The sequence below is a fragment of the Trypanosoma conorhini genome (genome assembly GCF_003719485.1).
Source record: "Trypanosoma conorhini strain 025E chromosome Unknown Tco_14.4_contig_00082, whole genome shotgun sequence".
In the NCBI taxonomy this organism is placed as follows: domain Eukaryota; phylum Euglenozoa; class Kinetoplastea; order Trypanosomatida; family Trypanosomatidae; genus Trypanosoma; species Trypanosoma conorhini.
In genome coordinates, this window is record NW_021704168.1 from 4,982 (window position 1) to 24,896 (window position 19,915).

The 19,915-nt window shown below is 54.8% G+C and overlaps 6 protein-coding genes across 6 annotated transcripts, besides 16 other annotated features; all 6 read right to left on the reverse strand.

Moving 5' to 3' along the window:
- The first annotated feature begins 13 nt into the window (after positions 1-13).
- Positions 14-52: a microsatellite.
- Positions 53-547: 495 nt separating this feature from the next.
- Positions 548-569: a microsatellite.
- A 139-nt stretch (positions 570-708) lies between these two features.
- Tco025E_02172 (putative protein kinase, putative,serine/threonine protein kinase) lies at positions 709-3,819 on the reverse strand (the record flags this gene model as incomplete). Its single annotated transcript, XM_029369105.1, has 1 exon — positions 709-3,819. One exon carries the CDS (start codon positions 3,817-3,819, stop codon positions 709-711), a length of 3,111 nt encoding a protein of 1,036 aa, XP_029230789.1.
- A 250-nt stretch (positions 3,820-4,069) lies between these two features.
- Positions 4,070-4,094: a microsatellite.
- Positions 4,095-4,131: 37 nt separating this feature from the next.
- Positions 4,132-4,156: a microsatellite.
- A 49-nt stretch (positions 4,157-4,205) lies between these two features.
- Positions 4,206-4,230: a microsatellite.
- A 26-nt stretch (positions 4,231-4,256) lies between these two features.
- Positions 4,257-4,278: a microsatellite.
- A 439-nt stretch (positions 4,279-4,717) lies between these two features.
- Positions 4,718-4,746: a microsatellite.
- A 141-nt stretch (positions 4,747-4,887) lies between these two features.
- Tco025E_02173 (uncharacterized protein) lies at positions 4,888-5,844 on the reverse strand (the record flags this gene model as incomplete). Its single annotated transcript, XM_029369106.1, has 1 exon — positions 4,888-5,844. The coding sequence occupies one exon, from the start codon at positions 5,842-5,844 to the stop codon at positions 4,888-4,890; it is 957 nt and encodes a 318-aa protein (XP_029230790.1).
- A 16-nt stretch (positions 5,845-5,860) lies between these two features.
- Positions 5,861-5,900: a sequence feature (A-rich).
- Positions 5,901-6,136: 236 nt separating this feature from the next.
- Positions 6,137-6,154: a microsatellite.
- Positions 6,155-6,428: 274 nt separating this feature from the next.
- Positions 6,429-6,449: a microsatellite.
- Positions 6,450-7,103: 654 nt separating this feature from the next.
- On the reverse strand, positions 7,104-10,436 carry Tco025E_02174 (vacuolar protein 8; the record flags this gene model as incomplete). The annotated part of the gene is made up of 1 exon (XM_029369107.1): positions 7,104-10,436. One exon carries the CDS (start codon positions 10,434-10,436, stop codon positions 7,104-7,106), a length of 3,333 nt encoding a protein of 1,110 aa, XP_029230791.1.
- A 177-nt stretch (positions 10,437-10,613) lies between these two features.
- Positions 10,614-10,637: a microsatellite.
- A 279-nt stretch (positions 10,638-10,916) lies between these two features.
- Positions 10,917-10,938: a microsatellite.
- A 2-nt stretch (positions 10,939-10,940) lies between these two features.
- Tco025E_02175 (U3 small nucleolar RNA-associated protein 14) lies at positions 10,941-14,099 on the reverse strand (the record flags this gene model as incomplete). The annotated part of the gene is made up of 1 exon (XM_029369108.1): positions 10,941-14,099. The coding sequence occupies one exon, from the start codon at positions 14,097-14,099 to the stop codon at positions 10,941-10,943; it is 3,159 nt and encodes a 1,052-aa protein (XP_029230792.1).
- A 6-nt stretch (positions 14,100-14,105) lies between these two features.
- Positions 14,106-14,128: a microsatellite.
- A 447-nt stretch (positions 14,129-14,575) lies between these two features.
- Positions 14,576-14,610: a microsatellite.
- Positions 14,611-14,885: 275 nt separating this feature from the next.
- Positions 14,886-18,287, reverse strand: Tco025E_02176 (uncharacterized protein; the record flags this gene model as incomplete). The annotated part of the gene is made up of 1 exon (XM_029369109.1): positions 14,886-18,287. One exon carries the CDS (start codon positions 18,285-18,287, stop codon positions 14,886-14,888), a length of 3,402 nt encoding a protein of 1,133 aa, XP_029230793.1.
- A 319-nt stretch (positions 18,288-18,606) lies between these two features.
- Positions 18,607-18,942, reverse strand: Tco025E_02177 (uncharacterized protein; the record flags this gene model as incomplete). The annotated part of the gene is made up of 1 exon (XM_029369110.1): positions 18,607-18,942. One exon carries the CDS (start codon positions 18,940-18,942, stop codon positions 18,607-18,609), a length of 336 nt encoding a protein of 111 aa, XP_029230794.1.
- An 86-nt stretch (positions 18,943-19,028) lies between these two features.
- Positions 19,029-19,051: a microsatellite.
- A 502-nt stretch (positions 19,052-19,553) lies between these two features.
- Positions 19,554-19,578: a microsatellite.
- The last annotated feature ends 337 nt before the right edge of the window (positions 19,579-19,915 follow it).

Consider the following 19,915-nt stretch of genomic DNA (forward strand, 5'->3'; position numbering starts at 1 on the left):
ACCATTTCCATAAATATAATATAATATATATATATATATATATATATATATACTTACTAAGAGCAAACCTGTGAATCACCAGGTTCAGAGGTTGGCGCAACACACTGTAGTATGTTTGCGCCCCAGCGCGTGCCCTTTGCCCATGTGTATGCAACTCATGGAGACTTGAGCACACGGCGCAAGTTACACCGTCTCAGAGAGACACTCCCCTGCACGTTTTGCAGCACTCTTTTTATTTCCTTCTTTGTGTGTGTATGCGTTTGTGCGGGAAAGTAAATTAGAAGCGCAGCGATACTTGTCCCATTTCCTTTTGTCTTCGTTCCCTCGTTCCTTAAATGGATAGCGCCCGTAAGGACCGTGTATCTAAAAATTCTTATGTTCATATTACGCGCCATTATGTGAATGGTGGCGCCGCTCGTCAGCGCAGCTCGACAACGCGTGCGCATCCTTGAACGAGGGGAAAAGAAAACTGGGACGTCGTTCTTCGCATTGTTCCCGCCTTGCACCCTACCCTCACCCTTTTCCCATCAGAGGCGGCTGCCTGCATCTCCTCCTCCTCCTCCTCCTCCCTTGGTTCCACTGATGGCTCCAGTCACTCGGTTCCCAGCAGAAAAAAAAGTTAAGCAGGGTTCACCGCCAAAATCAACAGTATACAAACGACGGCAAAAACAGCAACACGAATAGAAAACAAAAGTGGGACAAGTGAGCCTACCTAGGGGAAAGAGATTGGCTGCTGTACGCATGCGCAAGACGAGAGAGGCAAGGACTTGTACTACTCCCACCCCCAGCGCCTTGGCTCTCCAATGGGCTACTTGCACTGCGTGATGCCATTTCGTTCATCTGGGCTGCAAGTTGGGACTTCAGGTCCTCACTCATCGCTACCACATAACTTGATCGGCGCTCAATGTACACACGATGCAAATCCTCCGGGTCAATGTTAAGCTCAATGTTAGTACGCTGATCTGCAATTCCATTTGGAACAGAAAGTGACATATGTAGGCGACCTCCTGCTTCACGAACACCTTCTGGGAACCGGGAGACACTTGAAACGGCTGCTGCACCACCCTGTACCTCCGCCGTGACGTCGTCACTACTGTGGTTCATAGAAGCTCCAGCATGAACCGGCATTGAACCAGCCGTTGCGGGGAGGAGAGTCGGAAGCTGCTGAGAGGTTGTCAGTGACGCCGTTGACGCGGTTTGCGAACGGCGCGATGGCGAAACTCCACGAGAGGCAAAGGACGAATTGGAAACCAACGACATACTCTGGTTGTACAACGCGGTTCCATAACGGGTATTGCGACCAGCAGGGCTCCGTGCAGCGGAAAAAGTGGCATGACTAGTGTTGTTATTGAGATTGCTGGTGCTGCAATAGTGGGAGTGCCCTTCGGCATTCTGCAATGCCGCAGCAACGCCAGTGGGAGAGCTGCCTCCCAGGGCCAAATTAAGACTAGGCGATCGGATTAAAAACTGTCCGCAAGAGTATGCCAAGGCGTCATCCACATCGGTATCCACCTCCACCAACTCCTCATCTACGGTGACGTAGTCAACTCTGCCGTCATCATTAATGCGAAGGTATTGTGGGGCCACTGGGGACATCGAGTTGCCACAAGAGGGCAGTACAAAACGCCCTTCTGATGCCCCCAATGGAATGGAGTAGTTGAATGCATCATTTTGCGCCGCATCTAGTGCGCCGGTAGAACTCAATGAAGCCCAGACCCTACTACCACCACCACCAGCCCCGGCACACAAACTCACCGGCGGACTGTGAGCTTGGCTGGTGGACATCCCTCTCTGAGAATCCAAATGAGGTTGCTCTAGCGGATTTTGCTGCTGTGATACGTCGTCGTTTCTAGACCGTAGCTCCGTGTGTAAGTGCTGCTGCTGCTGCTGTAGGAGAGGAGGCAAACGGAGCGCGGGCAGCCCTCCAGTTGTTCCCAGCATGCACGCACTGCATATCTCGATTGAAATATGAGCTGCGACCTCTTCAAGCTCGCGTTGGCACAAAGACTCCTCTTCGTCGGAGGTTGGCGGTGCGGGCCACGTCGGAGTGTTGGCGCCGCCGAACGACGAGACAGAAGAGGAGTCTTGCGGAAAAGTTGGGCGAACCCCATTTATCCACGGGTGCTGCAGCAACTCCACCGCCTCTGGTCTCCGTTGCACATCACGGGTGAAGCACAGCTCCATAAAGTCCTTAAATTCGGCACTAAACTCCTGCACGTCGTACTGTGCAAGATTGGTAAGCGGGGTTTCACTTGAAGTGGTGATGTAAAACATAAGCGGCAGGTTGTCACGAATCTTCGCATGGTGCCAGGGCAAAAGACCGGTTCCTAGTTCAAATAGTGAGCATGCCATGGACCAAATATCGGACTTGTGGTTGGATTCGCCCTTAATAAATTCTGGGGCCATGTACAGCGGGGTTCCAATGACGCAGTTTGTCGATTTATTCAGCTCATTCACACGTCTACTGCACCCAAAGTCACACAACTTGACAACTCCAGAGCCGCTTACCAGAATATTTGCTGGCTTAATGTCTCGATGCGATATGCCCTCATTGTGGATAAACGCAATGGCTTCTAGAATGTGACGGGCAAACTTGTGGAGAATAGTCTCTCGTAGTGGTCCGTACGTTTCCAGCAACGCCAGCGTCGATCCACCAGTAAGCATCTCCATGACAATACGGCACACCCTCTGCGACGCGCTGTGCTCAAAAAGTTGATATGACATAATGTTGGGATGTCGAAGGGACTTCAGTAGGTCAAATTCTTTGCCAATCGCATTTAGTCCCGCCTGATCGGTAATTTCCGCAATATTAATCTCTTTTATAGCAACAAGTCTCCCACTCACACGATCGATGCCCGCATAGACCTTGGCAAAACCTCCCACCCCAATCAGTGGTCCTTTGCGTATGTCCATTGGGTGCTCAACATCGCCATTAATGATAGGCGTTCCAACCAGACTCAGGTACGCAGAAAATGAGTGCAGGAGCATTGTTAATTCCCTCTTTACAGGTGAAACAATGGGTGCTCCGCTTTTCCCGAGCTGCCGTGCCGCACCACCCATCGCGTAGTATGCCGTCATGCTTGGACTTGATGCGGCTCCTAAAAGCATCGAAGGACGCCCACTTCTATAATTTCCCAAAATTGGACTAGCTGAGGAAGGTGAAGGTAACAATGGGCCCGCAAAAAAAAGCGCGCTCGTGTTGCGGCCACCACTTGCTTCCCCATTAACTCCACCAGCATGGGTCAGGGAGAGACCAAAAGAGACAGAACGGCGGTGGTTTTCATACCCTGACCCTCCTTGTATTACTGTGCCTGGGGACGCACTTGACGGTGAAGAAACTCCAGTGCCTGGAATGGCATGTTTCCCGCTAAACAAAAGCTGATGACCATATTGAAACGATGCCCGCGGCGCTGACGACGCCCGCCATGGGTTGTAGACACAGAATGACCGGCTCCACTCAGGGTAGCTACCCACGAGGCTCGCCACCGTACTGGTATTACTCAGACTGCGCCGTCCGTTTGGGCAATTATTTCTTGAGACCATGGCACGGTAGTTGCCGGTGTGTTTGTATGTGCCAGTTCGATCGTATCCCCGCTGTGCCGAACTGTTGGGTGAACTGCAGGGTGTGTTGGACTCATCCCCCCAGGAGGGGCATTGGTAGCGTCCCGTGCGGCGGGAGCCGGGGGGCCCCGCAGTGGAGGTGCTGCTGTCGAGCGTTTCCGCATCCTCCTCCTCGTCGCACTCGTTACTCGACGGTGAGGAGTGGCGGCGCCGGGGCGACAGGGCGCCCACGTGGGGTCCACTATCATCCTCGCTCATGCCGCAGCGAAGACACAGCGTGGCGCCCTCCCGCGTGTTTCTTTTCCTTCAAGCCTTCACTCGCGCCAGGTGCCTTCCTTGCTGAAGGGGAGAGGCGAGGAGGCACGTGAATCGACCTCGTCCAGCCCGCCGCGTCAAATAGGAAGATGCGCGTGCACGTCGCCGACCTTTTTTCTTCTAACCTTCTCCCCCCTCTCCCTTAATTTTAACTTTGGAGTCAAATATCGACTTTTGTTGCCCCTCCCCCTTTTTGTTGTTGTTGTTGTTGTTGTTGTACGACGTCTCTGTTTTAATTTGTTTCTCCGTTTCTTCGTGTCTGTGTGTGTGTGTGTGTGTGCGCGCGCGCGTGCGGCTTCGGCGAGGAGAAATGACGCTGACGCGGCAGCAGGGAGAGAGAGAGAGAGAGAGAGACACCCATATAAACACAAGCACGAGCAAAAAACAACAACAACAGCAACATCCCCAATAAGGGCGTCACATTTGGCAGGAAGGGGAAACGAAGTAGCAACTATGACACAGACGGGGCAAGGAACAAGTGGAGAGAACGGAAGCCACCGAGGAGGCAACCAGAGCAACATAAACGCAGAGAGCGATGAGGCAAAGGAAAAGCGCAAGAAATGTTGCGCGCGACAATAAAAAGAGCGCTGAAAGAAAAAAACAACAACAACAGAAGCGCAGCAACATACACCTTGAGGCCTAACTGTACCCCCTCCCTCTTCTTCTACAGGTTTCCCTGTCGCAGCCAAAGTATGTCATTCACTACATTTTACTTAACAAACAACTCTTACACTCCTTGGATTGCTCGCTTTGTTTTCGCCTTTCTTTCCTTTGCCGTGGATGCTCTTCTCCGCTCTGCTGCGGTCAAATCGTTGGAGAAGCGAGACGGCACCAGGGTGCCGTGCGTGTGTGTGCTTGTGTGTATGCGTGAAGGCGCACAGGGCCTGCATCACCCCCATCCGCCCTCAATCCTCCTCTCGCATGCCTCAGGGAGTAGGAAAGGGAACAACAGATAAACGTGACACATACACACACTCACGCATGCACGTGAGGAGGCCAATCATGGCTCGGCTACAATTCAGAGTTGGGGTCAGGACGGAGAAAAGGGAACTGAGCATAAAGCGGTCCGAGCTCTTCCTCTGTCATGGGGCGAGACACCCCACAAAGCCGTAGCAATTCCGCTTCCGAGGAGGCGCCAAGTGCGAGAGAGGCAAGAAAGGCACACGTTAATTGCCGCAAGGGCTCAATAATAAGAAAATCACTCAACATTGCAAGTTCCAGCAGCAGATTCAAAGATTCAGGTGCGTTACTTACAATCGTGGGGTAGTAGGCTGTTCTGGCGTCCCCAGCAACTTTGTTACGCTGGACCCCGACCTCGCTAACGCCGCTAACTTGTTGCGCGATGGCGCGGCTGGTCGCTTCGTCCATGCAATTCTGCAGCAGGAAGTTCATTTCCCACGGCTGAAGTAGATCCTCCAGCGGTGCGCGCAGCGGCTTTGAGATTGTTGTCGGCACACGCGTCGTGAGCATCTCCAGGTACAGAAAAAGCGCCTTGCATCCCTTGGATGTCGCCTGCGCAAGCACCACAGGTGGCAAATCAGCTGCAGCAGTCTTCTTCCCTCGCTCCGCCCCCTTCTCCTCGCCATCGACGGCCGCATCGCGGTTGACAGCGCTCATCTCTAGATCATATGTATCCAAAACGGTATCCAGCAGGCGACAATGCCGCGCCCCGCGCAGGTGCAGCGCAAAGTCGAACCGCTCTATTTCGCATCGAAGCGGCTCTGACGAAGTTTGCCCGCAACCACCATTCGTTCGGTCGCCCTCGGTGGAGATAGTCGTCTTCAGCAAAGGCGACGCGTCCCTCGCAACGTGGCCCGAGCCGCACAGTGCAACCACGCGCACGTAGTCCTCCGACGGCAGGGGGGCGGAGTGGGAGAGGCTGACGTACAGCGGCGAAAGTTCCGCCTCGGCGCGTTCGGTCTCGTTCCCGTTGCTGGTAGCGGCAGCGGCGGAATTATTTGACGCCATAAACACCCACTTGGACAAGAACAAAATAAAAGAAAAAAAGAGAAAAAAAATAATAATATCAATCAAACGCCACGTCCCTCAAAACGCAAAAAGAACAACAGCAAGAAAAAAAACATATCGGATGCGTGGAGGTGGCGAGAAATACCCGCCCAATATTACTGGGTGTTTTTTGTAGTACTAGTTCTCCTTCACATTTCTTTTTTTCTGTTCATGGGAACCCTAAAACCGCCCAGCTGCGCCGCAAACTCTAATTACCAGAAAGAGAAGCGAGATAGGAACCTCGTACCCTGCGACACACACACACACACACCCGCCTGGTGTGTAAAACACGAGAGTGCTCCACAACAGAGTTGGCTACAACCCCCGAGCAAAGTGACGGAAGAAATACGCACGGAGCCCAACCATCGGCTTCTTTACAGTTGTGAGTGAGAGTGTACCTATGCAAATGTGCGCCCCAATTATGGTCTGCCTGCGTGGTTTCCTTTTCTTTCCTCCTCCACCACCCTCTTTCTTTCTGGCTTCGCTTTGCCATTTCAAAAGTGGTGGTAACTGCCGTTCGAGAGCGCTGACCGATACACACGCACATATATATATATATATATATAGGTGTATGCATTCACATTGCTCCGGCGACAGGACTTGATTGGGCAAATTCACCGGTTCGCTTCTCTCTCCTCTCCTCAGCAACCAGTCTCTCTAACTTATTTACACAAAACAATTTACGTTCGCGCTTCCACATCGGTTCTTTTCGCTCCTCTTTTATTTTCTGATGTTTTTTTAAAGCTTATTCCTTCTTGCGGTGGCGCGCCTTCAGTTTTTCTGCCAAGCCACCGGTCCGCCACCGCGAGAAATTGGCTGTTCCCGGGTCATGTATGGAGGCAAAAACAAACAAACAAACAACAGTCACAGAGAGAAATTTTCGGCTGTCAGAAGCCGCTAAGAACAGCGGAGCCGCGCCTTCCTGCGTTCCTTCCCGCTTCCGCATTCGAACAACACGAGAGAAAACGTCATCATTACCCTGCCAGAGGAAGCAGTAGCACCATATATAGCTCTACTTTCTTTAATGAATTCCTACACAACAGTTCATACATGTTTTAGTGGATTCAACCACGTTTCTTTTTCCCTTCCCCCCCCCCCCGTGTGTGGGCGTCGCCCCTTTCGCCTCTGTCCTCATCATCGCAAGACACTCCTAAACTCCAGCATCCAATCTCCCCCAGAGGGGGGGGGGGGGTTTTACTGTTTCACCTGAGCGTTGCCTCTTACCGCCGCTGTGCTCGCGCGAGGGAGTGCAACGTCATTGCGGCTGCGCGACGCACGGAGTCTGAGGAGCCACGCTCCGCAAGACCACCAATTATCTCTACCGCATCTTGCTGCAGCAATGACTCTAGGGATTTGGCGTGACCGCAGAGGTTTTTCACGCAGAGGGCCGCCTCCCTGGCGCAGTCCTCAGACCCATGTTGGATAATGTACAAAAGCCATCCCGTAAACGATGCGGCTGACGAAGGGGCCTCCATGCCCTCGCGGTTGTAGCGCCACTCCGCCACATAGCGAAGGTTCTCTTCATTTGAAGATGTGCTATTTCGAATGGCCAGCAGTGCGTTTAAAACAGCATACGTGTTTGACACCGTACTCTCAGTCTTGCCAGAGCCACTGTTGGCTTCCTTTGCAGAGGTTGCCGTTGCCGAACTGGCCTTGCCGTCACCACCGCTTTCCGCTTGCTGTGAAAACGCCAGCGACGTCCTCTCTTCTACCAGCCGTAGCAGCGCATCCAACCCGCCAAACTCGCGCAGCTTGGTCCGATTTTCCTGATTATTCACTGTCAATGAAGAAATTGCTCCCGCGGCCTGCTCGAGCACCGCAGAGGGTTGGGCAGGCTCAAGCAGAAGACGGCAAAGAAGTTCAAGACCGCCTTCCTCACGGGGCGCAACCTTGTCGTCACGTGAAAGGTACCAAAGCGCAGAGGCCACGGTTTCCTTCATCTGCAGCGATGGTAAAAGCTGTTGGGACGAAGACAGACTAGTATTAGGTTTGGTGTCACCGGCAAGGTAGCAATCCTCTACGGCGTAGACTAAAGCTCGCACAACGCCTGCATTCACCATCACCGGTCGGTTTTCCTGAACGGTAGAGCAATTGCGCAATAACCCAACAATCTTTTCCTTTACACTCAAGGTTAGTTGCACTACAACTTTGGCATGCTTCTTCTTTGCGGCGGTAATAGACGTCCTTTCAAGTATTTTTGCAAGCAGCGGAATACCACCACTGAGGCGAACACTATGTTTTATCTCTGGAGAAATGGTTAGGATCCACAGCGTGGATGCCATCTTATCCAGTGTCGGCATCGGAATAGATCCTGGGTGTTTCAATATACCCTGCTCAAGCTTGCTCAGCAGCAGCTCTACACCACCCGCCTCACGAATTGCCGGCTTATTTTGATCATTAATAGCACAATTGCGAAGGGTACCCGCCACGTTATCCAGAATTTTGTCATTTATGGGAAGAGACGCCGATGATTTCTTCCCCACCGCAGCATCTTTTTGCGCCGTCGAGGGAGGCGGCTTCCGATTCATTACGGAGAGCAAGACTGGTATAGCTGCGGCCTTTCGGATGGCGGGTCGTGACTCAACCGCAGAGCTGCAGTTCCAGAGTGTACCAGATGCATTTTCTACCACCGGTACACTAGGGCTCTTGGCAATAAGCTGAGCAAGTTCTATGATGCCACCGTAGTCAACGATTTGCGCCTTATTCTCGGGGTCCACACTGAGATTCCAGAGAGCCCCTGCCGCATTCTCTTGGACAAACTCGTATGGCGAACTAATTAACTCCAAGAGAGCAGGAATACATCCAATGTGTCGCAGATACGTCCGATTTTCGGCGTTGCTGGCGCAATTCCAAATAGCCCCTGCCATTTTTGTCTGAATGGACTCATAGGGATGACGCAAGGTGGCGGTAATTTTCTCCAATCCACCTGCCTCCCGAATTTCCACCTTGGACGCCTCCTCACGCGTTATGTAGCCAATCGCCATGGCCGCATTCTCTAGAATAGGAATAGAATCTGTGTAGAGGAGGTCGAGCACAGCACGTAGCCCGCCAAGGCGTCGTACCTCACCACGCACCTTTTCCTCGTCCGCGTTCCGGGCTATAAGATTCCACAGGAGCACAAGTGCCCGCTCCAACACCGCCTCCGAGGTACAGGATGCCACAATACTCACAAGCGGTTGCAGCCCACCACACGCAATAAATTCCTTTCGTGCGTCTGGCGGTGCCCCTTTATCTTGAGAAGTACGACCAGCACCGCTATCGGCATTATTGACATTGCTACTACTACTAATAATAATAAGCGGCAATATACACTCTAATACTTCGCACTTGACATCATTGTTAACGCTTTGAAGTAGGCGTGTGAGAATCGTTACAGCCTGGCCTTCGCCTAACAACTTATGTAGAATGTAGGTCACCATTGGCTCTGGCAGGGGCGCTGACGTCTGCGAGGAGGAGAACGTTGCTTCTGACGCACCCAGCGCGGCATATGGAAAGCGAAAAATGTGACCAAGAACATGTAGCTCTGCTATCTGAATGGGTGGACGCTGCAACGGCAGGTGCTTCAACAGACCGAGGAGAACAGGCAGTAGCTCCTCCCGTTTCTTGGTAGACCAGACCACGGACTTCCCGAAATGGTATTCATCGTAACTCTCAATCGCGTGCAAAAGTGTCATTTCCTTCACATCGGGCAAACGCAACATCGCAAGGAGCGCACTACCTGTTGGGCTAGAGCCGCTGCCTCCATGCACACGCGGTGGAGTGGCCCTTCCCTGCGCGGGCGATTGCTGACCCCCCTTCCAAGCCGCCTCGAAAACGTCCTGGTTCTCGTCCTTTTCTTTTGAGGCCGACTGCTCACGCCGTCTCCAATGCGTGCCATTTTCACTGGGACCGTTTAGTTGTTGTTGTTGTTGTTGTTGTTGTTGCTGTTGTTGTTGTTGGTGGTGCTGCTGCTGTGGCTCCGATCCGGCGTGCCGCTTCTGCGTCGTGGTGCTTGGACGTGGCCGCTTGGGCGACGTCGAGCTCATCGGTGCCACCTCCGGCGCCGCCTCCGCGCCGCCCACGGAGGTGCTGACGACGTCGTTGTTTGTGTTGTCGGGGTCCTCGCGGGGCGCGCCCACGACATGCTCCGCATCCGGTGCGTAGAACTCCGGCACATCCCCCGTCACCAGCAGGTTCATCGCCAATTTGCAGAAGGCCTTCTGCTGCGCCACCTCCTGCGCGCGCCGCTCGTAGCTCTGGAGCTGCGCCTCAACACGGGCCATCTCAGCACGCAGCTTGTCGTACGCCACCCGCACCACCTCCTTTTCACGCAGAATCGCCTCCTCCTCCCGCAGCAGCGCCAGTGAGCGCTCTGCCAGCACGTCGCTCAAATCCATTGACCCCCCACCGCCTACCGCACCACCATTTGAGGCATGTTGTTGTTGTTGTTGTTGTTGTGGCCACGAGGTCTCCCGCAGGCTGCGTGCAAAGACAGAGAGTGGGCAGTGAACAGCATCCTCGCTCTCGGAGAGAACCGACAAGAGTCCCGCAATCCGGCTCTCCGTCGTGGCCATTCAGTTATACCGTCTTACTATGCCTCTCTCGCTATAAAACGGTGGCAGGTACGGGTGTAGACTGTGCACTGTAGAAAAGAAGTAAACAATAAAAAAGAAACATCAAAGGGGAGAGAAAAAGGACAGTGCCCTCACTGTACGCCAACTGGAGTATGTGTGTGGAGGAGGGAGAGAGACCCCCCCCCACCACCACCACCACCAAGAAAAAAAAAAAGGTCAATCAATCGAGTAGGCTATACTGCAACTAATGCAGATGATTACGCTTACACGTGTCTTACAACAAGAAGAGTATAAAAGGGAACGAAACAGAGTCAAACGGAAGACATATATATATATGTCACTTCTTCTTCGTACCTTCCAAGTTCTCCGTGTTATCACTTTAAGCTTCTTACTTACGACCAGCGCCTACTCTGCCAGAGGTAGAACACCACAAATTCACAGGCACACTCGCACACGGTGGGGTGTATTGCGGCGTAGCGTGAAAGAGAGAGAGAAAGAAAGAGACTACGCAGCTGCGGTCGATGGCGTTTTGCGTCTCTTGGTCTTTGCCGTCTTCTTTTTGCCGCGTAGGGAGAGATCAAGCGGCAGCACGGTATGTCCCTGTCGTACCTCCAGTCGCGGTTGGTTGGCATCCTTGAAGGAAACAGCGGAGTTCCACTCGGGTCCAAGCGGATGCCGCATAGACCGCGCAAACTCCGTCGGGTTACTGAATGGACGCGGAATCATGTGCAAGAGCATGCGGTCTGGCACGAGCTCCACCCCATCGTGGTTGATGATGACGTGGTCAAGCTCAGCGTCCGCGCGGCTCTTCATCAACGTTGTCTTTTCGATTTGCCGCTGCAGCTCCATCGCCTGTAACTTTGCCTGGTGACGTTGGTTGAGACGCTCATCCTCACCGCCCCACTCGCCCCAGCCAGGCAGAGTGGCATTTTTGTCCACGGGCTTCATGATAGTTTCAACCTGCGCCGTTTTTTCCGCAAGAAACTCAGCGTCCACCTCATCGTCGGCGAAGGCGCGCGCAATGAGGTAGTCCTGATGCTGCTGCAACATCATTTCATCATCGTCCCCCGCTTCCCTCTTCGTTTCAGCTAACTGCTCCCCCCTTTTCCGTTTGCGCCGGACCGCCTTGGCCACTCCCTCCTCTCCAGCCTCCGCCAGGCCACTGTCGCCGCGAGGCTGTTGGAGGTCCGCCGGAACAATAGCAATACGTGTGCTGCTCGCACGCTTCCGCTTCGCAGGGGCGGCGGCATCGCCGCCGAGGTTACTAACAGAGGACACTTTCGGCTGACGGCTACCGGCAAACTCTTCCTTGGTGGCTCCTCCGTTTTCAACGGGGTCAGCCGCAGCAACTGGGGTCACCTGTTCTTGTCCCTTGCCCACCTCATCCGCCTCAGCCTCACTGCTGCCTTCTTCGCCAATAGACCAGGTGTCATCCGCACCTTCCTTGGCACGCGTGCTGCTGTGACCACCCTCCGACTCATGTTCCCCTCCCTGGGCATCAATGCCACGGTGCCGCTTCAGCTTAATACTCTCTACGACTTCCCTGCCACCTTGTCCCTCACGCTTGCGCAGGAAGGCCTTCCGTCCCACACTTGTGTCTGTGGTTGCCGAGAGCTGGGCCCTCGACTTTACCTTTTTCGGATTTTCCTTCTGGTCCCGGGCCTCGTCCAAGTCCGAGGTTTCGTCCTCGCGGCTTACAGCGTCGCCAGACATGTTGCGACGGATGTCCTCCTGCAAGTGCTCCAGCACCTCCGCGTAGCGCCTCTCCTCGCGTTGCCTCGCTTGCTGCATAAACTTCATCCCCCGCATTTCTACACGGGCCTTTTCAGTGGGTGTCATGTGGGTCGCCGTCGCCCCGTCACCCGCTTCCGCTTCCTCGACATCCTCGATGCTCCGCCAGAGCAGGGACGTCAGCTTTTTCTTCCTACTATCGGCCGCCTCCTTCCCTGCCCCTTGCGGCGTCGCGGTGGCCCCGGCAATAATATAGTCCACGACACGCTCCTCCTCGCTCGAGGCCGCTTCGCTTCCGGCGTCGGCATCACCACCCGCATTCAGGTAGGCATCCTCGTCTGCGTCCTCTTCCATTTTCTGCATGAGTCGTTGGTGCAACAAATTCTGCTCGTTGAGGGCATCTTTTGTGCTGCCGTCAAAGTTGGCAAACCGCTTCGCGTGGCGCACCCACTTACTTGTGTTCTTGTGCTTCTGCGTCACTCGCTCCTCCACTCTGGCCTTCATAAGCTTTTCTGCGAGACGCGCCCGCGCCTTTTCAGGGTGGAGGATCTCAAACGCCCTCTCCCGTCGCTCCTGTTCCCGGTCCTTCTCCTTGCGGAGAATTCGACGATACGTTTTGCTTTTAATGCGATTCAAACGGCGACGGCGTGCATTTTCGTACGAAAGCATTGCTTTTAACTTTGCCATATAACTCCTTGTTGGGGCGTTCCCGCCCCCACCGAGTTGAGCCACTCCTGTTTTATGTGCATCACCAGCGTCGTCATCGTCGTTGTCGCCAAGGGGAATAACGCCGTCCTCCGCAGTAGGTGTAGAAAGCTCTGGCTTTGCTAGCCCCGCGCTTGACAGCAACGCATTGACCTTCCCAGCCAGGCGAAATGCAGACGCCCGCGAGGCGTTACCAGTCATCCCTGCGGCTTCGCCTGTGGGGGTTGCGGTCGCCAAGGCAGCCGCCGTATTCGCCGCATTCGCCTCCGTCGTGAAACGATCTACTGCAGCAGCAGAAATGGCGCCAAGCGTCGTCGGAACTGGGTTGCTCTCGGGCATTGGCATGGGCAACTGCACATGCTTTGCCTCACGCAGCTCTCGCAAAAAGCTGTTGTACTTGGCAAGATCATTTGCGACCACCTTTCGCACCTCGCTGCGGGTCAGCCTTGCCTTTGTGTGGTCATCGGCATCCACGCTGATGAGGTTGCGCTTGTTGTCCAGGCTTTGCTGCATCCGCGACTGTGAGGAGGACGCCGGGGCCGCCGTGACAATGTCGCGAATTGCACTGCTGTACTTGCCGTCCACGGCGGTCGGGCCATAGAGAGACTCCACCTCCTCTGTGACAAGCGCGCGCCGTCGCTTCTTCGCAACGCCGCTCTCGTCCACTTTTCTCGTCTTCTTCCTTCGGGTTTTGCCGTCCGCCTTCCCCTCCGCGGCTTGCGCCGCGTCGAGCATGTCCGCAAGGTCAATGTATTCATCCTCGCCGTCGCCCCCGGCGCCGCCCCGCTCATGAAACTCCAAGTCCTCGTCCTCGTCAATCTCGCCAAGGGCACGGAGCTGCTGCAGCAGGAGGGCGTCGTCCGCATCGCCAACCTCGTCAGCGCCGGCCGCGTGACCCCGTGACTTTTTATTCCTTGCGCTTTTCTTCTGTTTCCCTCCGGCAGCCGCAGCAGAGGCGCGGGCGGCGTCGGGGACCGTCGTTTTGCGGAACAAGTGGCCGTACTTCTCCTCGTCGTCGCTGTTGAAGGCGATGTCGTCGTCGATGTCCTCGTCGAGCTCCGGGGGGATCAGCGGGTTGTTGAGGTTGAGCGCGCCCCGCTCCTGCGCCTCGATCAGGCCGTCGTCGGCGCCGCCTCTCCGGCCGCGTCGCTTGCGGCCACCCCGCGGACCACCCACCGACGCCTTCCGCGTTGCCTCGCCGACAGACCTCTCGCTGCGACGAACCATCTGCGGCAGACACACACACACACACACACGCCTTATTCCTGTGGCCCGCAAACAAACCACGCACCACGCAAGTGTAGCCAAGGGGAGGGAACAGAGAAGCAAAGACATAAAGAGAGAGATATATATATATAGAAGGCACAGCGTTGTCTTTGTGGCAGAAACTGCCCGCCACAAAGCGGCGGCACAAACGCAAGTCCGAGACTTCTGCAGAGAGGCAGACGGTGGGGGTGTCAGGGAAGCCAATTTTCTCTCCGTTTCTTCAAAAAAATGACGAAGAAGTTCACATACTCTATTTCCTCTCAGACAATGTTTTGTGCCACATCCAACGCGTATAGACGCCCCCCCCTCCCCCCACTTGTCCGGCGACCCCACCACCACCACGTGAAAAGCAACAACAAGAAGAAACTTTTCTCACACGAACCACAAAAGCCACGATATCGTTGTAGCATTATTCCACGCCATCATAGAAAAGGCACGTGCGTGCATGTGTGCGTGTGTGTGTGTGTGTGTGGAAACAACTTCTCTCCATTCTACATTCACGCCGCAAGAAGCACGCAGGTCAGGGGAAATAGGTAACAACAGAATAACCAAAAAAAATGGCAAAGAAAAGGAACAGAGAGTTCATGAGGAGCGAAAAAAAAAAAGGACGGCATAAAAAAAACAAAGACATAAACGGCTTTCTTACATGGGGTTGAACGCTCCTTCTGAGAGAAAAAGATGTGGTACTCTCCCACGGTCACTGTAGCAAAATTCACAAATGCGTACACTATGTTTGCACCGTCTTTCTTACACTTCTGCGTCGACCGGGTCGTCTTGAAGAATGGAGGCTAGGTGGCGTATGCTGTCCAACTCTGAGGCCAACGGCGTTTTCAAGCAACTAACGGTATCATGCGTCGCCCTGTCACTGATCAGTGGCTGCTGTGGAAGTCGTGGCAGTTTGTGGCGTCGGTGCACATTTTGTGCTCCACGCGGTTCCACGGATGCTGCATACTTCACCTTGAAGGCTTTCTCTGCCCCTTCCGCCACCACGGTCCCTGTCTCTGGTTTCTGCCCCTCCGCTTCTTCTCTCTTCGGCGAGGAAGCAACGACCGCCGGCACCCGTCGAACAGGACGGCCCATCAACTTCATTGACGGTTGTGCAGGTGGTTTGGCCGCAATGAGAGAGCCCTTCATTTTGTTCTCGTCCTTCCCCTCCCGTTCCCCTTGGCGCTGCTGTTTTTCTTCGTCCTGTCGTTGCCTTGCAGTTGAGGCTTGGGGGGGCAGAGGCCCCTTTTTCGACCGCGCGGTTGCCGCTCCTGCCGCCGCATTGCTTTCCTCAGCAGCCGGGTTGAACCCGGACCACTGGTACTTCCCCTCCGGCACGATCCACTCGCCCCCGTCAGACAGCACAACGTCTGCGTCCGCCGCCGGGGCACGACCCTGTGGCGTTTTCGCTTGGCGCCCACGGAATTTGCCTTTTCTTGCGGACTTCGCCTTAGCCTCCTTCTCCGTCTCAGGGTCAGGCAGCCGCTCCACGACAACGCCGGGCTCAGCGACAATCCTCACAGGATGCTGCGGCTCGGGACTACGGCCTTTCACAGCATCCGCGTCCGTGTTCTCCGTGGCATCTGTATTTGCATTGGCAGGAGGCGGAGGTAGTGTGACAAACATGCTTTCGTATTCGGCCTGTTCAGCTGCCTCCTTTTGACGCCGCCGCCGGTCCTCCAACGCCTTTTGCTGCTTGCGGCTAAGAACTACATACCGACCGCGAGGGCTTGGGGAGGGAGCCTCCTTGGGTTGCGCCTGCTGCGCCAATTCCGCTTCTGCGGTGGCCTCAGCAGTGGGGGATTTAGGGTAAAAACTCAGCGCCGCACGACCACCTTTCGTGATGTTTACGGAGAGCTTTGCCGTGCCATCGTCGTACCAAATGTTCTCGGTAAAGTGGGAAGCACTGCCTCGGCAAACGTGCATCGATGCCTTCGACATTGTGGAACTATTGGCATCAGTGGCAGTTCCCTGTTGTTTTTTCTTCTTCGTCGCTGTAGAAAAGGTCAAAGCGCGATCGCCCTCAATGAAGACAAGAGAGTCTGGTACGGGGTTTCGCGGGTTTGCCGCGCCGCTGCTCCCCGCCGTAGAAGGGGCAAAGTAACCTTGCGGCAACTGACGCAGAGCCTTTGTGAAGTCATCCTCCACCACCTGGCCTGGTGTCCCTGTCCTTGTGGAACGATTGGCCTCAGCGCTACTTGGCAAATCACTATAAGACATATTCTGCGGACGGCGTCGTCTCCCCTTGTTGGATGTGCTTTGCGGACGCTCTACCTCATTGCCGTCGCCTGTGAAGCGCGTGGTCTCACGCGCTGCGGCCTGTGCTTCGCCCTCGCCCTCTTCCTTGCGCGGTGCCACATTCATCGCGGCTGCAGACTCCTTGTTCTTGCTATTACGCCTAAAACGACTTGACTTCCGTCGCACCCCCGCCCATTTCGTTGCCTCCCGCTCCCCTTCCTTTTCCTTTTCCTCAGCGCTCTGCCGCCGCTGCAGCTCCGCAACCTTTGGAAGGACGTAGCGAGCATAGTCATCCAAAGCAATGGGCGTGGGCGGGGTACCCGGGCTGTCAGCATCTTCCTCAGTCGTTGCAGTTTTTGTTTCAGCTACTGCATATGTTTTATTTGCCGTAAACCGCGCCGCTACAACTCCAGGCGTCCTCGATTGCCTCTCAGTCTTTTTCAACGACGCATTGAGAAGTCGTGAAAAGGTCAAACCCTGCTCCTGCCTCACCATCGCATTTGGTTTTGTGAGTCCATTGCCAGAAAACGGCCGTGAAGCCGTCGTTCCACGGCAATGGAAGGAAAGAATAGCTTCCGCATCTAGAAGCGACGGAGAAGACGCCCATTGTGGAAGCAGGCCGAAATAGGGTAGGCTGTCGCCGGGGGAACGCGTAAACTCCGCCCTTTCCTTCTCATCCTCGGCACCCGGTGACGCAGCGCCTGTCGGATTCCCGTTCATCGCTCTTTTCGGTTTTACCTGCCGGGTGGTGGGAGCCGCGGCAGGGCTCGCCTTATGCGGAGTAAGCTCCTGAGGGTTATGCGGAACAAACGAGCGAACGACAGAGTCGTGCACCTCATCCCAGACGGAGCAGGCTGTGTAGGCGGTCGCCATGGCATCAAAGTCGCGTGTCACGTACACTTCTGCCGCCATTCTCACAATCTCTTCGCAGATGGATTCGCAAAACATTTCAGATGCAATGTGCTGCTCCGCTTCTAGAACGAATGCATCCGCCAATGGGAATGTAAAGGCAGACCGCGGGGATGGCATCGTCGAAGCTGAGACGGCATGCGAAACTGGAGAAACGGCGGATGTGGGATCATTTCCAGCAGTGGATGCCTGTCGCCTGGGGGTTCCCTCACATGCTGCTGGGCCTAATGGGGAATCATCCTTCAGGCCCAGTTCCCTTTTGGCTTCCGCAATAGACTTCACAGCATCCCGCGTTTCAGCAGTCAGATTTTGCATTCCTATCTCCTCCGCTAGTGCGAAGAGCGGAACTGGAAACGGTTCTGTCAGGTACACAGGTAACTCAGGCGAGCGATCCCGTCGGTGACTCGTCACCTTTGCCTCCTGACCCGTCGTTGTCAAAATGGAAAGCATGGATGCAACCACCTCTGGCTCCTGCGCGGACACCTCTGCGGATTTTTTGGGAGTGGCCTCCCCTTTAGTAATTCGTTTTCCTGCTTTCGCCCCTTTTGACGACGACGCAGGGCGGACGTCCGAGACTTGCTGCTCAAGTGTTCGCGGCAGCGCCACCTCAGCTGGCGACAGCGGCGTCTCCCCGATCTCCAGCGTTCCACGAGCCCCCTTGACGTCAACCTGAGACTTCCGACTGCCGCCAAGGTCCTGCGACGAATTGAAACTCCGTTCGCCACTTCCGCCTCGTCGCTGCTTCGGTTTTTCGCCGTGCTCCTGCAGTTGTGCCCGGAGCCTCTGAAGCACGGCTCGCATGCTCGCGCCGTACTCCCGCTTAAACATTTCGTCACGGAACTGTTTCAGATATCGATCCTCCGCGTCGAGGGCGATGGGATCGGGAAAGAAGGACGGCATCTCCGGCAGTACCGGCAACTCTTCACGGTGGCCGCTGCGAAGGCCCCCCGGCGAACTCGGCGGTCGGCCGTACGCCAAGTTGCCGCCACTTCTGCTGCTACGACGCCTTCGGTTCATTTCTTCTTCTTCCCTGCTGCGACTGCTGCCGTATTCCGAGGTTCCTGCTGCTCCTCCCGCGTGCTGCCAGGGCACAGAGGAGGCGTGAGGAAGCAACACGAGGCGTGGGGCGTAACAGCGGCAACATGCCCCCCAAGGAAAAGTAAAAAGGGAAAGGAAGGAAACACATCAAGGAGTAAGTAGCAATGACCGATGAAAAAACACCACCCAGTTAGATAAATGGCAACGCAAACACGCCCACATAGGAAGATAGGCTCGTAGCACAGCCACGGGCCCAACAACACCATGCCCCGCTGTACGACTCCACCCCCCCGCGCACTTATTTCTTCCTCTCCTCCGGCTGCTGACGGAGTTCCTGCGCAGCAGTCCTTCTTACGTGTTTTGGCGTAAACTCCAAGCCGCTGTACCGTGCCGCCCGCTTTGCCCGCTCAATATCGTCTTGCTTCACTGCGTACCTATTTTGTAGACCGCGATAGTGCTGCAGCTTTTCACACAGGATGGCATACTCCTTTCCACCTAGCGCACACCTCGGGTCGCTCTCCAGCTCCCTCAACCGCTTGCTGAAGGAAAAGTTAGAAACGCCGCCGGCTGGAGACGCCGCCGTCGTCGCCGCACCGGCAGCACCGCATAGCAGTCGCCGCGAGATGCTCCACATTTACGCCTGGCCAGCCCTATCTCTCGCAACGACGGGCAGAGGGAGGGGCCACAACAAGTTGAGTTCCAAAGCAATACAGGAAGCAGATATATATATATATATATATATACAACCGTGGAGCACACAGGGATCAGTTAGAGTACAGAAACAGCAACACATGCAAACGTCTCAAAGGAAAGAGAAGGAAGGAGATGAAAAAGGGCAAGTAAAATACTACCCCCTTGTACGAACGACAGCAAAGCCCTCTGCCTAGCATCGCTACTGCAGGCAAAGAACCGGGAAGCAAAAAAAAAAACACAACAACAAGAAAGAGACGAGGTCCATATGCGCCTCCTCTACGCATGTATTGACTGCGACAGGTCGTGATGTACGGCGGCGAGCTTCAGCCCTATCAACCGGATGCGGGAATACCCCCCCCCCCCCCGCTACGAGGCCAGCAAACACTGCAAGCAACGGGGCACGCGTAAAGCTTTGACTGTTTTTTTTCTTCAATACACGCCTTATTGTGTGTGTACAAGAAGAGGTTTTTTTGATCGAATTGCCTTTGGGCGTCCCAGAAGGGTCTGCGAGTCACACAACCCTCAAGGTGCTACGGCACCGCCAATCCTTTCTTTTGTTTTTGTTTTTGTTTTTGTTACTTTCGTTTTTAAAGTCCGCATTGCATCGCACGATTGGCCCACTGTGCGCCTTGCAGGCAGTTTACAGCGCCTCCCTGTCTCCTCTGCGAGCACCGAATGACGAAAGCGGCATCCGCGCGTGGGTGTTAGGGAAGCGGCCCAAAACACGAGCAAAAAAACAAAGCAAAACTAGAGACAGAAGACTGCACGCACGCCTATACTGAAGGGCAAAGAAAAGGGGCAAAGAAGAGGGCACAGGAGAGAGATGATACGAGGCCAGGATGAAACATCCTCACAAGAGCCCAAAGCAAAAATAATAATTATTCTTCTGTGCTTATTAGACGCAAAACTACAAA